Consider the following 23624-nt stretch of genomic DNA (forward strand, 5'->3'; position numbering starts at 1 on the left):
GTTTATTCTTTCTTCCCTTATCTGTGCCAGTTCCTCTCCCAGGAGAGAATCAACCAGTAAAGGAAGGGATTGCAATTTACATACCACACTACACAAAGCTCTGTCCCGTCTCATACATTAGTCACAGACAGCATGCTTGAGACATTTTGGGAAGCCCCTGTTTAGAAGACAAAAAAGGTTTAAATCAGAGTTCCATGATCACCTATGTATTATTCTGTGCTGCTTCTACACACACACAGAGCTAGTTGGAAACATTTTCTGTGAAGTTTTTGTGACCTATATTTTAATAGAACTTTTTTACTTCCCTCTCTTTTGTACAAACCCATCTGCTAAAGGAAATACTGTATTTGCTTGCCTTCTTTTAAAGACCAGGCGTAAAACAGACATCCGAAGCCTCTTTCGACTGTCACAGACAGGTATGAATGGCCCAGAAGGATCAGAAGACCAGTCACAAGTAAGTGAGCATTTCTGCTGGGGAGCAATATCAATGGCATGTCGTTGAATTAATGGAAATGTGCGAACTATTGGACAATTAGAGGTATCCTTTTGTGAATAGATCTTTAAGGCTTGTGTGTTGAAATAGTCTTTTGTCAGAATGAATGCATTCTGTTTTCATGTATTGAGGTGCTACTGGACTGCTGTATACCTTTTCCATACTTTTAAAAAATATATTTAATTTTTTTCTTTAAGAAGCTGATCCTGGGCCTGGCCAATTGCCATGGTAACAAGGCAGCTTCCTGAGACACTATTAGCTATACCAAGATTAGAGCCACAAGGCACCATGGCATCCTTTGAATTTACTAGCATTGTGCTTCTCTACTGGGAAGAGTGAGCGGTGGCATTTAAAACAATTTGCCATTTCTCCTTAAAGCTGTATATATTTATCAAATGAAGAAAAAAAAGAACATGCAAAATGTACAGTATTTGGTAGCTTTTGAGAATGCTTGATTAGGCTGAGTCTCATTTGCCTGGGCTGACATGTGCAGCAAGGCAGCTACCAGGTATGGGAAACTCCACTATCAGTGGGTCAACTCCATGGGCAGGGGGTGGCTAGAGGTAGATTGTGGGCATGGGGAGAGGGAAGCTCCCCCTAGCCACACTCCAAGGATAAGGCAGTGGCACTGACATGGATTCAGGAGGGACAGAGAGAGACTGGGTCATGGAAAGGTGAGCGGGAGTGGGGAGAGGGAGAAGCTCTGCAGAAGAAAAACAGTAAAGAAAATGGAGTTTGGGCCCTTTGCAACCTGAATGGAACCTGACAAATGTTGGGATTGGATCAGGAACAAAAGCAACATGACATGCCTGGACTTGAATTCGGGAAGGCCATGATCTAGTTGGGTTCAGGTCGGAATTTAAAATTAGGTCTAAGCAGATCTCTAATTGACAATGTAGCTTTGGTCTAAAATGATTGGATGTTTGGTCCAGGGAGGAACTAAAAACTGCACTTTTAATGACCAAGTATTTGACACAGCCAATCTGCTTTTCTGAGTTATGTATATTTTGTTCCAGTTACAATTCTGCTTCTACATATAGCAAGTGTGCATCATGTGAGAACCCATGGCAGCATCTTGGAAATTATGATCGATTGGGCTAATAATATAAAAATGAGGATTTGCCAGAAGCCATACTGGCTACAAATGACCTGTGCAGTATATTTTGGACTCATTATGTGCCTATTTATGGATCCACTCCTGCCAACGCTTGCTGCTTGGAATACAGGTTGAACCTCTTGGTCCCGGTGGCACCCTTGGGACTGGAGTGGTCCTGAACAAGGGAATTTGCCAGACCAGGGGAAGTCAGATGTTTGGGCTCTCCTTGGGCTCCCCTCCTGGCTGCTGCCCCTAGAGAGCCCAGAAGCCTGACCTCTTTGGGCCCACCTGCCTGTCTCTGCTGCCCCGAGCCTGCTCATGGAGCTCTGCTCCCTGCCCCCAGCCCTGTGCAGGGCAGCAGCTGCTCCCGGGGTTCCCCATGAGGGGCTCAGGCAGGGAACTCCATGAGCAGCTGCAGTGGCATGCGGGATGGGATTGGAGAACCCCAGGTCATTGCCCCTGCAGGCTGCCGCAGACCAGACCAGCTCCACTCCCAGCTGCTCTCAACCTCTGTGGCTGGGGCTCTCTGGTGCCAGACCACAGATATTGTCAGACTAGGAAATTCCGGACGAGAGAGGTTCAACCTGTAATGCGAACTATACTTATGCTCATGAATGAATGGGCCTGTTCATGCCTAGTATGTGTTTGTAGCATGGGACCTGAATTAGTTCTGAGGCAGGAAAACAGTATTTAATACACAGTATCTTTAAAATTACAAAGAAAATGAACTCAGAAAGCTGAAGAAAATCATGAAGGTGCTTTTTAGAAAAGAATTCCACCTGTAACACAGTGTGATGCGCAATGGGCTAAAATCTCAGCTGGTGTAAATTAATATAGCTCCATTGACTTCAGTTGGGTCCAATTCTCATTTCCACCACAGATTAAGCAAGCCTTAAAGTGAGTGTAAATTACATTTTTCTTCCATCTCTCTTGCCAGGGAAATTTAAAAGGAGATTAGTGTAAATATAGCATTTAAATAGAAATATTCCTCTTCAAATGTCTTTACAAACATTAATAAAATAGACACACGAGGTAGATAAATGATCTATAGAATAATATTGAATTTGGGGGTATTACTTAGAAGGATTTATTTAAAATATTGTTTTCCCCTTCTTTGGAAGTGTACGTTACTGACAAAAAAGAAGAACAGACCAACAGATACCCTTGAACACCAGGTCATACTATTGGAAAGACAGAAACAAGAGGTAACTGATTATGCTATTCTGTAATTATAATTTTTGGTCTCCAAGCGCAGGAAACCATAGGGTCCAAATTATCGTTGCTGCTAATGCTGATTAATATTTACTTCTCTAGCAGATCTAGCCAGTGAAAGCTCATCACCTAATAAATCATCTCGTTAGTCTTTAAAGTGCTGCATAGTTCTGTCTTTTGTTTCAGCTAGACCAGACTAACATGGCTGCATCTCTATCACTATTCTTGAACCAAAATATTCTTGCCTCACTGTTTGTCACAAACTAAAGCCCCAATCCTTCAAACACTTAAGCGTATGCTTAACTTCATGCATGTGACTAAAGCCACTGAAGCCTTTGGTCTGTCTTACATACATAAAGTTAAGCAAGTACGTAAGTGTTTGTAGAACTGGGGCTGAAAACACACTAATAATGTGATAAGGTAGCATAGTGAAGGTGAGGGTTAATGGTTTCTTGAACTGTGAAAAGAGTTTTATAAGACATTTAAGGAAAACTTTATTTATGCTTATAGTACATTTCCAGTAAATGCCAAGGGATAATGTTGAGCAGCAACAAATTATTTATTGGGCGTCTGAGACTCAGCAAATTGGGAATGTTTCTTTTTTTTCGGCATCTTGAACAGTGATCCACGTGAGCTAGATTTCAGGATACTTCCAGGGGGCATATTTGAAGAGTGTAAACCATTTGCATTGGTTCACTGATTGCTCTTCATGTGCCAATTACACACGTGATGAGGGCTCTACTAAATTCACAACTTTGAAAAATGCATCATGAATTGTGAAATCTGATCTATCCCTTGACATATGGTCTTTTGTGTGCTTTTACCCCAAACTATCCAAATTTCACAGGGGAAGCCAATGTTTCTCAAAATTCTGGGGGGGGGGGGGGGAAAGAGAGAAGAATCCAAAAGTGGATATCTGGGGATTGCAAGATTATTGTAAGTGGGGTGCAGTATTGTCTCACTTACTTCTGCCACCTCTGAAAGCAGCAATGCCACTACCAGCAGTGCAGAAATAAGGGCAGCAGTACTAAGACCTCCCTACAAAAATCTTGTGGTCCCCTCCCCCCAAAAAAATCATTTTGAGACAGGACTTCTACATTTACATCATGAAATTCCTGATTTAAGTATCTGAAATAATGAAATTTATTATTTTTAAAATCCTATGACTGTGAAATTGACCAAAATGGACCATGAATTTGGTAGTGCCATATTATGATAAAGACCAATCTTTGTTCACTTGATTTAGTGAAATAGTCTGACAGAACTCACTGGTACTTTTATATGAGTGGGGTCTGCAATATCTAAACAACACCTCATCATACATAACTTACAGGATGTAGTGAACTGTAAACAAGGAATAATGTGTTTGTAACTTCAAAAAGAAATCAGGAGTGCTAGTTTATTTGCATTGCTACTGTGTTAAATGAGTCACCTGCAACTTACTGCATATCAGCATGATGTAAATGTCACTCCCTGCCCAACTATTTTATTCTGAATGGGGAAAGCCTAAGTTTTTACCTCTTCTGTGGTTGTATTCTGGAATGCAAATAGCAAAGAAATAAGACATGCCACAAAAGTAGGCAGCCTTTGGACTGCCTCTTCCTGAATGTAAATTGGCCATAGATAAGATGGAGATCCTGAACACCTTCCTTAGTTACAGGATTCAAAAAATATTCTGTTTAAACTACCTGATATTGCACTTGGGAAAAGTGTTGCTCACTGAGAATAAATGATTGATAATTGCAGTTGCTAGAGGTGAACAAGCAATGGGATCAACAATTCAGAAGTATGAAACTGCACTATGAACAAAAGGTAAGTTTGACTGTTTCTATTGACTGTAAAAGTGCCACCAGCTGACAGCAGCCACATCCTTAAAAACAAACCAGACTACGGGCATAATGTGGAAAAATAACATAGAAACAGTAGCATTCTATCTCTCCCATTACCGCATAAAGGAAAAATTCAGTTTGAACATAAAATATCAATTAACATGCATCTGGATTTTCTGGCAAGCAGTTACTGGAGATAAGATTTAAAGTGGTCTTTGAAATCCTGTGATGATCATCATGGTCCTCAAAACAAGGATCCCCATACCCTCCACAAGATCATGAAAATGGTGTGCCTACTTTAAGCCACGTTTCCCTGGGAATTAACCTGCAGGTCTCTAGTGTGTACCAAAGATACTGGATCTGTACAACCACAGATCCAAATGCTCCTGTGCCATCTCTTGTGCTACCTTCCAGGTTGGTACATGAATGACCAGCTCGGAGATGCCATTTGATACCTGTTGTGGGGAAAACCTGAAGATTCCTTTGCTAGCCCTAATACCTGGGTGGATTTTATACCCCATGAGAGGCTTCCTCTTTTATTTGAAATAAGCACTTTTACTTCATTTTTATGAAGAATGTTGCTAAAACAGTTGGTAGTCTCTTCCTTCCTCCTTTCACATATGGGGTGGAAGGAGAGTTTTATGCCACCAATAACTTTTGAAAACACTATCATTAGTTGGCTAGTAAACTCAGCTGCCTAAGTGAGGTTTATTCTTTTAAGTAACAATCATAATTTGTCAGGGTCTTCCTCTATCTGCCTTCTAGGAAAAAGAAATTCCTATGTATTTTTGTTTTCTACCAAAGACAAAATATTTATTTCCCCACGCTCCATCCCAAATGGCTCCATTAATAGACCAAACAGTTCTTCTCTGTATTGCTTATACACAGAAGAGAATACAAATGTCTTGTCTCCATCAGCGCACGATCATTTTGCCCTTCAGTTGGATGATGAGACATATCTTTGCCGAAGGCACCCATGATGAGGGAGAAAACAGAGCTTCTTAACGGCTCTACAGTGGCAGCTAAATCAGTGGAGCTAATTGGATGATGGACAGCATCTGATCCAGGGTGTTTATAACATTTCGTTAGAGACCAGTATGATTTAAGAAAGAAGGGGGAAAATTTTATTTACATACAGACAGTTCCTGCTGCTTCTTTGTGCCTAGCTGCTGAAGGTAGAAAGGTTTTGGAGGAGGCGGGGGGGTACTGCAGCACTCTTTTAGTCACCCGCCTGCTCTGAGTGTGTGTGATCACTTTACAGCTTGCAGAAGTGAAAGCGAAACTGGGCGCATCACAGAGGAGTGTCAGTGCGCTGGAGAAAGAAAGACACCGGAATCAGCAAGAGTGTGAAAGGCTGCAAGCCCTGGCCAGAGAGGGACCGGGTCAGGAAGCGGTAGGAGGACTGCCCTTTACCTACTTGATTGTGTGTGTCTATAGTCTAGTGAGAGAGAGGCGCGTGGGCTGAATTACACCAGTGAGATAAGCCCAGGGGATCGGGTGCCTTGCCTGCGGGTGGGATACTGCTGAGAAGGTGGTAGATCCATTTCTAGAGATGCTAGTGACTCCCAGTGGCTGTCACACGCCTGAAGTTGGCAGAGGGAGGAAGTGGAGTGGGAGTGGGGAAGAGCACAGTGCCATGAGTTCTGCCCTCTCCAACTGAGCTGAATTTTCGGTATGCTCAATAAAACAAAATACTGTCGAAATGTTAAGGGGAGCCTAAATGCAGCTAACTACACACAATGCTTAAAGATAATGTAGGGCAGTAAATGACTTTGTGCGTTTAACATAATGCATGTTGCCAACTATATCTATATGCAAATATTTAAAGAGCTCCTCTTTAACTTACTACTGTTTTGGACCCAAGTCTTGCAAATCACTATCTGGAAGTGTGCTGACTACTCTGACAAAGTCTGCCCTGTAATACATGTTTGCAGGGCCGCCTTTAGGGTTTACAGGGCCCTAAACAGTATTGTTAAACTCTGCCTCTGTGCCTGATTGCAGCTAGGAGGAGGGCAAATAAATGTTTTTTAGCACCCAACCAGAGCAGCCCCCACCCATCCCTATTTAATCAGTTAACCAGTTAAATATAACAGTTAACTGATTAACTAATTACATGGGATTTCACATCCTAGTTCACCTCAGAAATTGTTCCTTTGTTAAATTAAAGAAACATTTCGATGTGATGTGTGGGACAAATTACAACTAAGTGATATGGCTCTAATTGGGCACATTCACCATCTGATTCTCAGAACTAAAATGTTAAAAATATTTTTTTTTAATGCAATTAAATAACTAAAACCAAGGAACTTGAGCCTGCAAGTGGCTGCTCCACGTTCAGGAAAAAGCAAGCCAAATACATTGTTTACTGTAGTCCTGTGCTTGTCTTGCATTATATTCAGAGCATGATGTGCAGAGAGAATAACTGAGTTTCATAAGTGATTCTCAAACTCTGTTTTGTCTACTGCGTCCTGGTTGCAGAACAAAATGAGAATTAAAGGCTTTTGCATGAGAGTATCAGGAAGTGGGCCAAATAATGAAAGAGCTGGAGAGCCGTTGGGTTAAAGGTTGTGTGACATGCAACTTGGTGGCATCATTCATATACCTCAAATAGTCTACAGAATGAAAAGAAAACAAGAATAAAGTTTTAAATAGAATAGTACAAGGAGAATAGCATTAAAAGGGTGTTAATGAGGAATAAAAATGTTTTTCCAGTAGGATCTGAAAATAGATAATTCAATAAGGCCAAGAGATGAAAGGCTTTCCCAGATGGCCAACAGCTGCAGAAAATAGTTTTCAGATCACAGTGGGGGGGGTGAATGAAGGGACAGAGAGGGGGTGTTTACATGAGAGTATGAGGACAAGAGCAGAGAGACTAGTGGGGCTCAATGAGTTGTTCTGGTGCAAGTCTATGGGGGGGTTGTTAAAATGAGGATGGCAGTTTTGAACTGGAATCTGAACTGACTGAAGAACCAGAGGAGGTTTGGAGGTAGTGATATGGTTATGTTCCTTTGATTGTATGTATCAGAAGGGGAGCCCCCCAGCATTTTACATCTGTTGGGATTTAGGAGAAGGGGAAAGCTTAAAAATAATAACTCTCAAGGCAGCAAAAGATGAAAGCAATTATTAGTGTTTTTATAGCTTTAAAAATATAAGCTCCACGTTGCTGGGACTACTCATGTATCTGTAATTAATTAATCGGGAGATGCTCTGCTAAATTACACATTGTTTTAAAGAAGTTAAACGTTCCAACTAATTTGGTAGAGCAAGGGAATGTAGCCACGTTGTCAGTAAATGTAAGGTTGCCAAGTGCTTTTTCAGTGGGTGGATCTACACATTAAGACTTACTCTTTTTGTAGGCATTTTAATACTGTCTAAAACACAGTTGCTGACTGCATTGAGGTACACTCATTGTATATAAGAATAGGTTTTATGGCCCCCGGTGCTCTGGAGTACACTGGGTTTGGGTTTGATGTACAGGTTGTACCTCCCTTAACTGGAACTCTCTGGATATTCCTGGACCACATAGTCCAGGTATAGGGAGGTCAGGTTGTGGGTCAGGAGCAGCAGGGAGTTCCGCCCCCTGCGGCACCACAGTAGCAAGGGGCTGGCAGTAGCAGTTGCATAGCTCCGGCCTCAGCCACGGATTTTGGGAGCCATAGCAGCCCTTGTGGCGTTTGGGGGGGGCAGTGTTTACCATGGAGTTCCAGCCATGGTGGTAGCCACAGAGCTTCACCCTGGCAAGCCACAGCGGGCCAGGCTGGAGCCCTAGCTGGAAGCAGCAGGCCAGCATGGGCCATATTGGAAAGGACTTTCCTGGACAGGCAAAATCCCCTTGTTTGCAACTGTTCAGGTCCTCAAGGTGCCAGATGAGGGAAGTCCAACCTGTAGTTTGTTTCTTTATTGCCCAAAGCAGTAGAACTCAGAAAATCTCTTATTTTATTTCTCCTTTTTGTGCAAGAAGCCCTAAACTTTTAACATTACACTAGAAAAATGCCAGAATAACTCAGGTCTAAAGCAGCTAGCGAGGGAAGATTTTTTTTTTTAACCCCCTTCAGAGCAGTGTCATGAAGCTTGTAAAGTCTCTGTCACTCTAGGAGTTCGATACTCTGCACAGCTGAAACTCCACTCATTAACTGCACTGAAAGCACTGGTGTCTTACAGTCAGACACCAGTAAAACTATAGTTGTGATGTGGTAAACGGGCTGAGCTAATGAGGGATACTTAATTGGGCAATAGTAGCGTCATGCTCCACTCCACACAGTAGTGTGAGGACAAAGGTAGTCTTAAGCTACTTTGGTGGACAGGTTGTACCTCCCTTAACTGGGACTCTCTGGATGTTCCTGAACCACAGAGCCCAGGTATAGGGAGATCAGGATGTGGGGCAGGAGCTGCAGGGAGTTCCGGTCCCCGCAGCAGAACAGAAGCCTGATTCAAGCTGGGAGTTGGTTCCGCCTCTCTTCCAACTTAGAACCTCAGGTCTGCTCTAAATTGTCAGCTGTTACAGGAACCATTTCATTCACCAGAGATTGCTGGAGCATTGCTGCGTTCCAGCTTATTTTTAGGACACCAGCTGTGCTGGGGACTATTGTGGGGGACTATTATAATGGACAGCTGGAGTAATAATCTCTCTGCAACCTCATCTGTTTTGCTACCTGGCTTCAAGGCCCCTTTGTGCAACCCAAGTGCACGAAGAGGTCAGGATCTTATCTGGTATGTTGTCTTTTTTTTTAAATCTCGTGTGAGGAGTCAGTGCTGTCTCAGCACATTTTATAGCATCAGGGTCCAGTTACCCATTGGCTTTCCTGCTGCGTCTCCTTCCAGTAGTTTGGCACAACTCCTTGGGGTAACAAATGTACAACACATCTGCCAGACAGCCAATAGTCTGAAAATCAGTCTGAAAACATTTTTCCATCTGAACCTAATCAACATTTCGATATGTCTTACATTCCAGAAAGAAAAAGAAATCCTAAGTGAAGCACTGAATGAACTGAAGGAAGAAAACAAACTTCTGAAAGAACAAAAAGCTTCAGTGACCAAAAAGAAAGAGTACTATGAATGTGAAATAAGTCGCCTCAACAAGGTATAGATACAGAGAGGTATCAAATGGGAAATATTGCTTAAGTAATCTTTGTATCTTTGACCTAAATTACTTTGAGGTTCTTGGCTATCAGATAACACCAATATTGAAGACCCTGAATGTGGGCTGCTTTTTCTCTCCTCCCATATTGCTCCATCTGCTGTGTTGTGGATCCATGACCTGGACCCCTTTATCACAGCCTTATCCGTGTGCCTCAGCATAGCGGGTGATGGTTAGTGGAAACAGAAAAGGAATTATCCGAGCCCACCTTTGAGGCTTGCTGCTGATGTCAATCAGTGGAGAAGGGGAATGCAAATGCACTGAGAAGGGGAATATAAATTTCCTATAGGCCAGATTGTGCATGAGAAGCCAAAACTTCCTCCAAATCTTCTGTGCTTCAAATTCCCAGTCTGACTCAAGTACACAATGGGTTCCTAGTCATCCTCCTCGCCTCAGGAGTGTTCATTCTCAAATTCTTCTACCTGGCATTGGCAGCCTCTTCCCTCCACTCTCTCCTCAGATCCCTAACTAATGTTGCTCCCCTTAAAACATTGTTCCAGTCCCTGCTTGGCTATATAGGGCAAGATCCTGACTCCAACTGAAGATAATGTCCAAGTTCTCTTTGCTTCAAGCCAATTCTTCACCCTGATCATTTTTTCTTGCCACCAACCATCTTTCTGTCTCTTATCTAACAGCTTAGAATCCAAAATCCTTGCTGCCAGACAGCGCAATGAAAAATTCTGTTTTTAAAGAGGGAAATGTAGTAAGCATTGAATCAAGAGATCACAGAAAGCAAGATGTGTTTTCTAACAAAGTACCTCTTGGTAAACCACAAAAGCTTCCTGAGGAAATATGCTGCTCTTAAAAATTGCTGTGACGTAACTTTAAGTGGTGCATAGGCTAAATTCAAAGCAAGGAAAATGCATGTTGCCTTGTAAAAGAACTTGCCTGAACTTGTGGTCTCTCTCGCTGCCTCTGAAATGCATTGACGGGATTTGCGCAGGAACTTTGTGTGACTTCAGTTCTGACGAACTATTCATAAAATAATTTACTGGAACGTTTTGTTCTGTTCTGCTAGGGTCTTTTCTTGTGGTTGGGTCTGAGGAGGAGGGAGGGGAAAATGTACATTTGGGAAGAACTCTGTTTCCAGGGAGGTTCCTGTCACTTTATAATACAGAATTCAATAAGTGAAAAAGAATTGTTCTTTCTGGTTTGCCTGGTATTTAGGTTCTTCTATAGCTGTTTCACTAGTGCACACAAAGGCTATGTCTAGACTGGCATGATTTTCCGCAAATGCTTTTAATGGTAAACTTTTCTGTTAAAAGCATTTGCGGAAAAGAGCGTCTAGATTGGCATGGACGCTTTTCCGCAAAAGCATTTTTTGCAGAAAAGCGTCCGTGCCAATCTAGACGCGGTTTTGTGCAAGAAAGCCCCGATCGCCATTTTTGCGATCGGGGCTTTTTTGCGCAAAACAATACCACGTTGTCTACACTGGCCCTTTTGTGCAAATGCTTTTGCACAAGAGGGCTTTTGCCCGAACGGGAGCAGCATAGTATTTCTGCAAGAACACTGACAATCTTACATGAGATCGTCAGTGTTCTTGCGGAAATTCAAGTGGCCAGTGTAGACAGCTGGCAAGTTTTTCCATAAAAGCATCTGCTTTTGAGGAAAAACTTGCCAGTCTAGATGCAGCCAAACTGTTGTCTATAGCACTGGCAGCCCCATGCATTCAAAAATTGACTCAGACTGCCCCAAAATCATGACGTTCAAAAAAATGTTCATTTTGTTTTTTAGGCCTTCAGAGTTTTTTTTGTGCGTGTGTGTGGCTTTTTTTTTTTTTCTCCCTCCAGATTTTTCTTCACACAATGAGGCCTAGAACTATCTGGGGTAAGAGTGGGGTAGGGACTGTTTCTCACATCACATGATTCTAGGAGCTGGGCCTTTAAGAAAAGCACTCAGTATCATGAGATTTGTTTTAAAATTATGCAAATTGGTAAGTGCTCATAATTAGAAATAAAGAAATGAGTTGATAGAGAAGCAGAGACTTATTTTGCAGACTGCTTAAAAAGCAGTGTCCTCGCATATTTTAGGTTGTAGCTTAATACATATTTCAGATACAGATTTCTCCCACCCTCTTCCTCTCCAGGTACTATTAAAAATGAGAACTGTGGAGGGCTGCAGAATAATCTCTGAATTCTCCTAGTGGATCCATGCAAAATTATTTACAGCACAATTGTCACTCATTCTGGTATACTCGGAAAATTCACAGTAATCTCCTCCACTTCCATCTGTGTTTTGTGGTGAGCTAATCTGCAGCTAGCATAGATCTGTGACTTAATGTATGTTGGAATTGTTGCCATCTAAAAAACTTGATTAGTTTTTTTATTATTATTATTTTAAAGGTGTGTATAAAGTCAGCAGCATTAAAAAGGATAGGACAAATAGCTTTCTATATCCTGGTGATTGATTTATAAAAGGAGAGAGAAGGGATAACATTGAATGAAAAAGTCAGAGAAATGGAGAAACAATATTCCATCAAGGAGCAATGATATAAGGTCATCTTTGAATCAGAAATATTAAACCACTTTGTGCAAGTATATTGTCAACAAGGTGCAGGTGTGTACCACATGAATCGGGGGACAAGAGAACCAGATTTCATCCACATTCATCCCAAACATCTGCATCTGACAAATCCTATGTAAAAGAATGGGGTTGACTACTTCATGGAGGACAAGGCACATAATATTAGCCTTTGGATTACTGTGGCCATCCATGCTGGTGGAAGACTTGTAACTTCTGCTCTGTCCTCCCTCTCTCTCTTCTCTCCCTTATGCTGTTGGATGGGAGCTGGCCAACAGGTCGCTTCAGATACTCTATTGGGCGTTCTGAAGAAATTCAGTGACATCAACATCAGGAAATAGTCCCTCTATGAATTCCTTGTAAGCCTGTTGATAGCTGTTTGATAACTCTGATCGGTTCAGACAAGGCGGGGAGGAGGGATGGTCTGAAGCAATTACCAGTAATTGTGGGTTTTTAAAAGATACAATGTTGTTTACAGATGTGGTCTCCTTAATAGAGGTTGAAATGGGCCCTACATGAATATGAAAGGAACTTGACATTTGTTAGCTGATGATCGGTTATGGGGAGTGAGGAATAATAAGATGATTAAGATCTATTACCTTGTGGGGACATGAGTGTGAGTAGTCGGACCTAGTGGTCAGAGTCAGAGTCCAAGCTGGAGGTTGGGTCATGCCAAAAGTGGAGCCCAAATTAGTCAAACACATCAAAAAAATAATGAAAGGGAAAGTAATACCGAGTATCCTAGAAGAGTTGGACTGACAAGCAGAGCAGGAGTAATACACTGTAATCATGACTCCCTCTAGTGGCTCGCCATAGGGACTGTGCAACCTACTGCATACTAAGAGCCGCAGGAGTTTGAACTCCTGCAGGAGAAATGTGTCCTTTTAGTGCTTAAAGATCTTTTGGTTCAGCCCCTGCTCTAGCCATTATTTGCTAGATAATGGCTAAATGTTGTTTAAAAACTCTTTAGTTTTACAAACCCAATCTTAGCAACCTATCTCTTTTTCTCCAAAAAAAAGTTCACCTGGGCTTTCCAAAACTCTGATCCTTTCATCCAGGAAAAGCATTGGTGAATGTAAATTGGACCTCCAATGGCTTGATTTACAAGCACAAATGCTATTTATGTATGCAAATTTAACCAATGAGTGTCCCAGAATGATAGTGTCCCAAACTTAAGAGCTGGAATGTGGTCAGTTTAAAAATGTGGGTAGCTAAGTATTAGTCTTACACAGCAAATAAAATGCAATGTGACTATAAATGCAGTACAAAACAACTCATGAGTTGCTTGAATCTGTTCAGTCCTATATCCCAACATTGTAATGATTAAAAAGGGATTCCTTTCATGTGACAAATCTAAGCCACCGGTCATATGTTGTTGTAGGCCCTTCGGGATGCATTGCAGAAGCAACACTCGTCCCTTCTTCTGCCTCATTTGGATACATCTGACAGGAACTGCAACAATGAAGAGCTGAGGACCCAAATGGAAGTTCTCAGACAACAGGTGAGAATGTCTGGAAGTCAGTCTGGCTGAGTTTAGCAGTGTACTATTTTCTCCCAAAAACTATGGTCTGGTTAACTTATCCTGATTTGAAAGTAGGAGGCAGTCTGGCTTTATTCCAGATAACAGGATCCTAACAGTATCATTTTATCACAGGGGTCTGCGTTGTCATAGTATGAAATTCAGTACTGTACACAGGACCAAGACAAGTCTATTACCTTGCACGGACATGAGTGTGAGTAGTCAGACCTAGTAGTCTGAGTCAGATGCCAGAGTCCAAGCTGGAGGTTGGGTCATGCCAAAAGTGGAGCCCAAATTAGTATCAGGAGTCACACTGAGGGTCAAGACCAGACTCAGTCAGAAAGCTGTGCTAAGGAATGAGCTGAAGCCAGAATCCAAAAGCATTATCAAGGATCAAACCAGAGTCAGGGAACAATGTCTGGGTCATAACAGAGTCAAGAGTTAGGGTCCAGTTGAGCAGTGGATCAGGAGCTTTCTCAGTTCCTCAGACAACATCCTGTTTTCCTTCTAGATTAAGTGTCTGGTCAAACTGCTGGACCCGGACATGTGCTCCAATCAGGAGCTTCATGGACCGAGCTTCTAGTAGTATAGAGTCTAGTAGTCTAGAGCCGGGCCACAGTACTACAGCACACCCCATGTACCAGGACTGGAGCCGGAGTCATGGTGCTATTTTTAGTACCACAGTATGTGGCTCCAGCTGCCACGCAACCATGGCCCCAGATGCTCCCAGGGACAGGGCTGCATTGCAGGGTGGCTGCTCTGACTGCTGCTGGGGCCGAGGCTGTGTTGACTGCTGCTGGGGCCGAGTAGCTGCTGCCGGGGCTCTGGCTGCATGGTGGGTGGCGGCTGCCGCCAAGGATTGGGGCCGTGTGGCACAAAATAGGAGGCTGGGACCAGGAGACCTAGCGGGGGGGATGTGGCAGCTGTTTTCAGTGGCTCTCTAGGCTGGGGCTTTTGACAGACCAGTAACATTTTATTTGCATGTTCATTATTTGGATAATGAGCATGCAAATATTCAAATAAAAAGTTATCTGTCTGCCAAAGGCTTATGAATGGGTATGCCAGTCCCTGGCATAAAAAAGGTTGGGAATCACTGTGTTACCCTGTACAGTGTTAGGGAAAGTTACTGAAACACAAAGAGACATGATCGGGAGATTAATGGGATAAAATACTTGTTTCTGTCACGTTTGACCAGTTGAGCCAAACTATAGCACATAGTTTACAAATCTGCTCTCTATTGTAATGTATGCTACACGCTAGGGAACAGAATCTTACACTTTAGTGTGCAGTAATGGGTTATTTCATTCCACTTGACAACAAAATAGTGTGCGCCATTTCTCAAAATCCTGAGGAAACTGAAATCTAGCTGGTCAGTTTTATTAATGTATTTTTCTAGCTGTAGACATCAGTATAGTCATTCGGGATCTTACGCAGTATGAAGAGGAACAGAAGGCTTGTCTGGAGGAGGAGGCCTGGGGGATAGGCATCTGTATGATAGCATATCTTCATTCCTTAGCCATCTTTGGCCCATCCTTGGCTGTGACAGAATGGCTAAGTTCTGAACAACAAGAAGGATGGGGCAAAGGAAGAGAAAAATGGAGGGCCAGTGGTGGAGGGTGGAATACACAGGCTATGTAACACCTCCTCTTTGGGGCATCAGAACTTACAATGCAAAGGGATATTACAAGTCTCTACCGTGAACTATAGCATAGTTCCTGAATTTTAACAGATCACATGGTTATGTGGCTGTTGGGGTGAGCAGCATAGGACAGAGCATGAGGCTATGGAGCTGGTACTGTGGAGGGGTAATAGGCAATCATAGATGGGCTAAAACACATAGAACATGGTTCTCTGCAGCAACTAGTGACGGTGCCCCCTCCTGAGGTACTATAAGCTAACCCTGGTCATGGTGTCTTGCATGGACAGTGTGGCAGAGCTGACATTCTGCATCACCTTTATGCAGAAAAAGAATCTGTAGCCCTATGTGCACTGGCAGAAAGGTCTATAGCACATAGTTTATGTTGCCAGTTGTATGGAGGTAATGCAAACAATGGTGTAATAGAGGAAGTTTATTTCCTCTCCAGGATACAGCACAGCACAGATGGAATCTGGTCACAGAGCTGGGCTAGGATGCCTCAGGCCCCCTGGAGATGGGGGAGACTGGGCCCCTAAACTCCAGTCCCCTTCCCTAGGCTGTCTCCTCCATGCTTCCAGCCAGCAACTCACTAACCTTCTTCCCGCTCTGCCCCCAAGCCAGGGCAGCATTCCACCTTCCTTTGTTCCTCTCCATGGGGGGTGTCTGGCCACTGGTTGCATAGTGACTCATCCTGTTTTGCTGGGTCGTGGTACCCACGGCAGCCAGTGGGGGTTACCCCAGAGCCAGCAGCATAGAAACCAGCTGGGTACCCCCACTACGTCACACATGGTTCTCTGCAGCAACTAGTGACGGTACCCCCTCCTGAGGTACTATAAGCTAACCCTGGTCATGGTGTCTTGCATGGACAGTGTGGCAGAGCTGACATTCTGCATCACCTTTATGCAGAAAAAGAATCTGTAGCCCTATGTACACTGGCAGAAAGGTCTATAGCACATAGTTTATGTTGCCAGTTGTATGGAGGTAATGCAAACAATGATTTATAAGTTATTTATGTTGTCTACTCCTCTGCCTGCCTACCCTGTGAATGAGAGCCTGACCCCTTGTGTGGTCATTTGCACCAATGGAAAAACATTTATGTTTACTGTACAGTTATAAATGACAACACAAAATGTAAGGCAAATGAGAATCCAGGCCAAACTCATAATTGGATACTCAGTGTGACATGAATGATCCAGTCTCAACAAATGAACACTGTTAAGCATTAATCAGATGTGTAAGCACATTACTGTGTTCATTGAGTGTATGAGATGAAGTAGAATTTTACAGTGCATGTCTCCCCCATTCAGGGATAAAATAACCATTCCACCCTTCCATTTTCTCTGGTTCTGTTAATGGCATTTCTTCCCTGAACCAGAGAAACTGCAGTAATATTAACTTGTGACTTAAGTGCTGCCCATATAAAAATATGGCTGGTTAACAGCAAAATCATTTTTATTTTATGGTGCATCAAGTAAGGGGTCATTGAGATGCTTTGTAGGTCCTAACTTCTCTCCAGCCCATCATTCTGTTTGTGAGTGATGCTGCTCAGTTTTATATATCACCATGTTAGCATTTTGGGGACTACCCTTTATAAGCTCCTGCCTGCCAGGTAAGAACCAGCAGATCCAGCAGCGGAAGTTGGAGATGCTAATCTTTCAAGCGGATTTGAAAATGAGAAAAAATTGTAAAATATTTTCTCTCTTAAACCAGCATTTGAATAATCTTGAAGAATCCAGGCCCTTAATGTTAGACATATTAGTGCAAAGATTCCAAAGGTAGTTACCAAGCAGGTCATTCAAATACAGGTTGGACCTCCCTGGCCCAGGACTATTGGGACTTGAATGGTCCTGAAGGAGGGATTTTGCTGGTCCAGGGGAGGTCATTTCTGCCCCCACCCTCCCGCCACTGGTCTCCCAGCCTGGCTCTGCGTCTGGCCTGGCCTCCCGGTGGGCTCCCCATGTGTGACTAGCCCTGCTACAGCTGCTCAGACCCATTGCTGGGACTCTCAGCTTTGCTGTTGCAAACCACCAGCAGAGCAGCACCAGCCCCGCCAGCCTGCAGTCCCTCTGTTGGGACTCCTCCCCCTGTTCCCTGCAGCAGACTCCTGCTCAGCTGCCAGGGTTCCTGACCCTGCCAGCCCTTCCCAGGCAGCGCCAGCCCTGACACCCCGGCTCCTGGCCCTACCACAGCAGACCCCTGTTGGAGCCTGCTGGTGTTGCGGCCACCCTGCTACCAGCTCAGCCATAATCCCGTGGCAGGGCTCCCAGCCACTAGCCTCCCTGCAGCCAGCCTGGCTGGGCTCCTAGGTTCCACAGGGCTCCTGCTTCTGGCCCTCCACTGGGGCTCTCTTGTCCAGCAACATCCATGGTCCTACCGGACCAGGGAGTCTCAGTTGAGAGGATCAACCTATATAGCAATATTCCACAAATAATGAAATTGTGAGGGGGATCACATGCAGAGAAGCTAGTGTGGCTAAAGCTAGGAAAAGCATGGAAAAAATGTTGATAGTAGATGTATAATAGAAGGGATCAGTCTAAAAAATGCTCTGTAAATTAGCAGTTACTTGTCATTTTGTTGTGTTTGTAAAATCACTGTAGAACTACCACAATACATTTCCTAAATAATATTAATTTCAGGTACAGATATATGAAGAAGACTTTAAAAAGGAGAGAGCTGACAGAGAAAGACTTAATGAAGAGAAAGAAGCACTTCAAAAACGTAACGAAAGATCACAGTCCCAACTGAACAAACTAAATTCTCAGGTATGATTTAAAGAAAGTTGCAGCTGCCAGCACATGTACATTTTTTCTCACTTTCCATACAACCCAAGGCTTTTTTACTTCCTTTAATTGACATTGGATTTTATTTGAGGTTGCCACATGGGACAAAACATTCTGAAGTAATGTTGTAAAGAGATGAGAAATGATGATTAGAAACTTCTTCCAATTTAGGTAGACAGAGTGTGCCTATTACTGGGGCTATTCACTACCTCTTAAATACCACAGTTCTTTTTATTTGTTCTGTTGGCATGACACTTGATGTAAGAAATACAGCCTCATCCCCGAACTCGCCCGAACTCGGAAATAAAAGATGTGTGGTGCCAAATTCTGCTCTGCTGCAGTGACCTGCCTGAGACAGTGGAGTTACTCCAGAGTCACTGAGAGAAGAACTTCTTCTCATTCAGATGTCTTGAGCAGTCTGAACTGTTTCGTCCCATTTGCTGGGAAATTCCTTTTTATCTCCAGCGTGATGCCCATAGACGGGAGAACCGAAATGAAACATGTAGAAATAATTGAGATTTTGCAATCTCCTCTTAAAAAATAATGAAACCACAAAACTTCTCTGACAAAAGTTGAGCAACATTTTACAATAAGTGACAAGTCATTATGGAATGTTCCCTGTTCTCCACTATCATCCCTCTGGACTTCCTGATTTAACCACAGAAGTATTAGCTGATTCTTCACCAACCCCACACACCAGCACTTGCAGACTGCATTTTACTGTTGTCAGAGAAGCAAGGGATTGATACCCCCATACGGTACTTGAGTCCCTCCTAGAGAGGTGTTGCATGCCCATGGCTTCCATTAGCTTCATTGGCAACATATAGCACCTCCCAGCAGGTGTTCAGCATATGTCTCCAATGAGAGCATATTATTAAAGGGTAGGACACAGAGGTGGCATTTCATTTGAAATGCAAAATTGTTAGTGAAGCTACTGGAAATGCCTTCAAGCACATGGAAATAGCATGGGCACCCTAGTATGTTACCCACGCAGTAGATGTGGGGCATTTCTGTGGATTAATGGCATTTTTAGGCGCTAGAGAATGTTTTAAAATCATTGATATTTGTGCTGGGGTTGTTTCCTGCAAGGGGGTAGAAGTGGCTGCAGAGAGTTTCCTTCCAATGGTCATGGGAGGGGAACAGCCTTTCATGCCCATGTTGGGGGATCACTCTAAAACACTAAGACAGAGAGGAGAGGAGGCACTACCGCCTCTCCAGTGCTATGATCAGGGATCGGGGAAGCATTCTGTGTCATGCACCCAAAGTAATTTCCTCTTGCTGGCCTATAAGCCAAGGAGGACCTCATCCTAACATGCACATATGTGAGAGTTGTTCCAGCTCCAGTGCTATAGAAGTTCCAGTATATGTGTGGTATTTGGTGTCTTCTGCAATTTAAATGACAGTTGTGTAGGAAGCAGCCTTGGAACAGGCAGTCAATATGGTTGATTTATCCAAGTGGAAAAAAAATTATTTCTCCGCAGATGAAAGCGTATCAGCAGGAAAAAGAACTTCTAGAGAAGCAACTGAAGAAACAGGTGTGTGCACCTCTTCAGTACCTTCTGTTTTCCATTCATGAAATGTCTCAAGGCTTCTGAGAGCTAGTAAAATAAAGCCCCACTTCTAAACGACTGATCTCTCCTCCTTAAGGGCCAGATCCTTCAGCTTTTATCTGTATTGTACCATCAGAGTCACTGGGACTACAGATGAGAGTAAGGGCTGAAGGATAAGCTCTGAAACCACTCCATAATAATAAACTCATAGTAGAGAAAGTTTTCTCTTTGGAACATATATGGAGGTTTTCCATTGAGCAAGCAGGGCTCTCCTTGCAGTATTCTAAATGAAATTTCACTATATCAGAGTTCACTTAGGATGCAATTCATGCATTTACAGAGGACCAGCACAATGCCTGTGTACTCGATAAGAATGTTTCGTTGTGTTAACTCTGGCCCAAATTAATTCAATAAGGGGTCTGATTGATTTGCTGATGTTTGTGAGAGTTCACGGCACGTGCAAAGTACTTATGTAATTGGGCCAATTTGTGAGGTGCTGACTCCAGCTTTTAATCCTTTTTGTTTGGTTCAGTCAGTTCTTACCAAGACTATTTCCATTGACATTGGTGGGCTTCATTAAAGCCTCAGCAAAAACTGAGGACCTCAAGATTTGGCTCAGTCCTGTCCATGTTATTCATTAACTAGGTTGCATGGTATGTAAGTCTGCATGTGGTTAGTATTGTTTGAACAGTGAGTGTTGCTACAAGAGATAAAAATGTCATTTGGTGCCAGATAACAGTGTGCTTGCAAGGTAGATATCAAATACTTTATCCAAAAGAAACATTTCAAGGGGCTTTGACAGAGATGTATTTGTTTATCCGCATTCAGAATAGATTAAAATAGAAGCCTTGTAGCCAGTTGTGGGTCTGGACCATTCTTTGCTATCAGTGCTCACGGATTAACTTGTATTGGCATTCTGTTTGATCCACATGTGCAGGTAGTATCACTTTTTTTTTGGGTGCGGTCAATTTTTATTTTCCTACAGACAAAAGACCTCCCTGTGTCATCTGAGAGGTGCTGCTTCTCTCCTCCGGTGTTCCTTCCACCTTGTGTTAATTATGGAAACTGTGGATTAGTTTTCCACTGCCAAGATCCTCGAGTACACATGGCATCACGGGGTATGCATGATCAGCAACAGCACCCTGTGAGTAGAATTTGTCACTTAACGTTTTGCAAATCTTAGAACTTGGCAACCATACATGACTGCTGTGATGCTTTCAGTGATTCATCCAGGCTTGGTTGTGTCTCTTTCAGCCAGCTTGATTCTCTCTCAGGCCATTTCAGGATCCTGATGAAAATTTTCCTGCATGTCTTCAAAGCTGCCTGTGGATTTGAGCCAGCCTTGTGCGTGATTTCTGCTCCGTCTTTCTCCCTGCCTCTCTCCACACAAATGACCAGTCTTCATTTAATAAGTCCTGCTGTATTTTTTCTCATGAGATATAGGCTGACTCTTGATTCCACACTTGAAAACATCTTTTCTCTCTTTGCTGTGTCTGTTTTCTTCTATCATTTTTCATATTCAATTTGCAACTCTATATCCCCTTTTCTGCTTCCTTGAGAAAAATCTGTGGAAGTCGGCTAAAGGGGAAGGTAAATCCCTGGAAGGGATTTTTCTCCGTTTCTTGAGCGTGCTCTGAATGGTGCTGGGGGCAAGATCAGTCCCCGCAAGGCCCAAAGGTTAAAAGATATTTTTTCTCCTCTGCCTCTTTGATCTCTGACATACTTGATCTCAGTCTGAATTTTACCATTAAAACTAACCCTTGCAAGTTTTGCACAATTTATGCTTTCTCTGAATAGAGAGAAATAATTAAAACCTTTAGAAATGCATTTATATATAATTTTCCGAAGGAAAGGGGTATTGTTTTACCTTTTGATTTTAATTAGGAAATATATAATAATTAATTTTTATGCCAGAAGTTTGATTAGACTTGCGCTATCATTTTAGATCAATTCAGAATCTCATCACAAGTCATTTCTATACTGCATCATGGATAACCTGTATTTATAATATGAATTTGTTCCCTGAAATATAGAGCATGTCTCAAGGCATTGAAAACAAAGAACAGTGACCACAAAGGTCCAAACTCTGGTCCTGTTGAAATCCAATGTGATTATTTTGTTGACTTGTGTGAATTGGCTTAAGTATTCAACAAATATTTATTATGTCAAATTTTCCTGTCTTATGCAGTGAATCACCATATTTATTTGGACAGCCTGCTTGACTCTCATGTGGTTTTGTCATTCATGAGTAATGTAGCCATCCCATAATCGGGATGACTTTGTACAACACCGCTATCATATCCTCTCCATAGCATGCAAACTTTTTTATGTGAAGAGATGAACTTGTAACAAGTTACATAACTAATATTTAGTGATACCTTGGTCCAAGATAGCCTTGTTTAAATTGGGACTACTTGAGGAGTAAGGAATTACTTAACATGAGCAATAGTGGCCAAACCTGGCCCTAAATTATTTTTGAAAATATGTAATTTTTCAAGAAACATTTTTATTGTAAAACCATATTGTATTACATTTAAAACAAGAAATTAAAATGTCTACTAATTTAAAAATCATATACTTATGTATATAATGTTACATAGTAAATTGTGTTTATTACTTAGGCGATTACATCTTAACTTTGCAAAATGTGTTTCTTCTTCAAACAGAAGAAATATGAGGAAAATTGGGGGCAAGTACCTCATTTGTGTGTTAGAAATACAATTATCATTTGGTTTACAAAAGTTGAAAATAGTCTGAACTCAGTCTCAGATTATTTTGGCTTTTTTCCTTGCACTTTGTCATCTGTTTTTCTAATTGTACAAGGACTCCCTGGATTTATAAACTTTGTCAGTGCTAACGATATATTGAGGAGGTGGAGTCCATTTCTGACTGTTGCTTTTAAGTTCTCATCTTTGTTTTTTGAGTTTTCTTTGAAATTCTTTTCTTATGTGAGCATAATACCTCTCTTAGCTCTTTAACTCCTGGAGCAGTTTGTTAGTGAAGAAGAAATACATTGGAACTTAATGAGTGTCTTGATTTAAGTAATACTGTGCATTTACTCTGTTTCTGAATGTTCACCTATTTTGCATCTTCCTTTTTGTTTCTATTGAAAATTTTAAAGGAAATATTTATACTTGGTCTGACTTGAAATATGGCTCTCTTCTGGCCTTGGTTCTCTTTCAACGAAAGAGAAAAGAAGAAGTAGTGAATTAGAGAACTGCGTGTGCATTATAAACTGACTAGAGTAAAGCTCTTAAGCACAAGCTTAACTTGAAGTCAATTGGACTGTTAAGTGTGTCCTTAGGTGCTTTGGCTTAAATGAGTAATTTTTGTGTAAAGTATAGAACATTAGTGCTACTTCCAGTTATAGTAAGACTTCAGGTTCTTTAGGTTTATGGCCACTTCTTGAATAATGTTACATAACTGCAACAGGATTTAGATTTTACTAACCTTAGTCATTATCCATAACAAGAGTCCAATCTTGCAGTTCTAACTTAGGCAAAATTCCTCAGTGAAGTTTCTTTGCAGTGAGGATGGATACACTGAAATTCTCTAGGGGAAAATGGCAACTTAGCTGGAGGGATTCTTGCAAAACAAGGACCATAGACCATAGAAATTACCTTTCCAATTAATTAATTGAGGGTGGTGATCTATGGCATTTCACAGCTATCCCTTATCTGTTTGAAGCTAGACAGAAAGTTTGACACTGCTCCAACTGAGGTTAGAAAGCTTTTGAAAATGCTCAAATACATGAGGGCTTAATCCTAATTTAGAAAACAGTTTAATAAAATGGTCTCTGAGAAATAATGGACAGGTAGTTATTTACCATATTTTGTGTTTAAAATAAAGAAA

General features: G+C 42.1%; 1 protein-coding gene across 2 annotated transcripts in view; it reads left to right on the forward strand.

Annotated features, from left to right (window-relative positions):
• The first annotated feature begins 283 nt into the window (after window positions 1-283).
• The window catches only part of TNIP3 (TNFAIP3 interacting protein 3), a 37875-nt gene continuing 14534 nt past the window's right edge, over window positions 284-23624 (forward strand). Inside the window, exons 1-9 of one of the 2 annotated variants that reach the window (XM_006125584.5) lie at window positions 284-454; window positions 2711-2794; window positions 4548-4613; window positions 5892-6023; window positions 9582-9710; window positions 13669-13788; window positions 18079-18204; window positions 19704-19757; window positions 20758-20916. In XM_006125584.5, coding sequence (XP_006125646.4) covers window positions 419-454; window positions 2711-2794; window positions 4548-4613; window positions 5892-6023; window positions 9582-9710; window positions 13669-13788; window positions 18079-18204; window positions 19704-19757; window positions 20758-20916 — 906 coding nt within the window. In that variant the 5' untranslated portion in view covers window positions 284-418. The remainder of the gene's footprint in view (window positions 455-2710; window positions 2795-4547; window positions 4614-5891; window positions 6024-9581; window positions 9711-13668; window positions 13789-18078; window positions 18205-19703; window positions 19758-20757; window positions 20917-23624) is intronic. The other variant, XM_089778011.1, reaches the window with a different exon arrangement.

The sequence above is a fragment of the Pelodiscus sinensis genome, chromosome 4 (assembly GCF_052426305.1).
Source record: "Pelodiscus sinensis isolate ZL-2025 chromosome 4, ASM5242630v1, whole genome shotgun sequence".
NCBI classification, from domain to species: Eukaryota; Metazoa; Chordata; order Testudines; family Trionychidae; genus Pelodiscus; species Pelodiscus sinensis.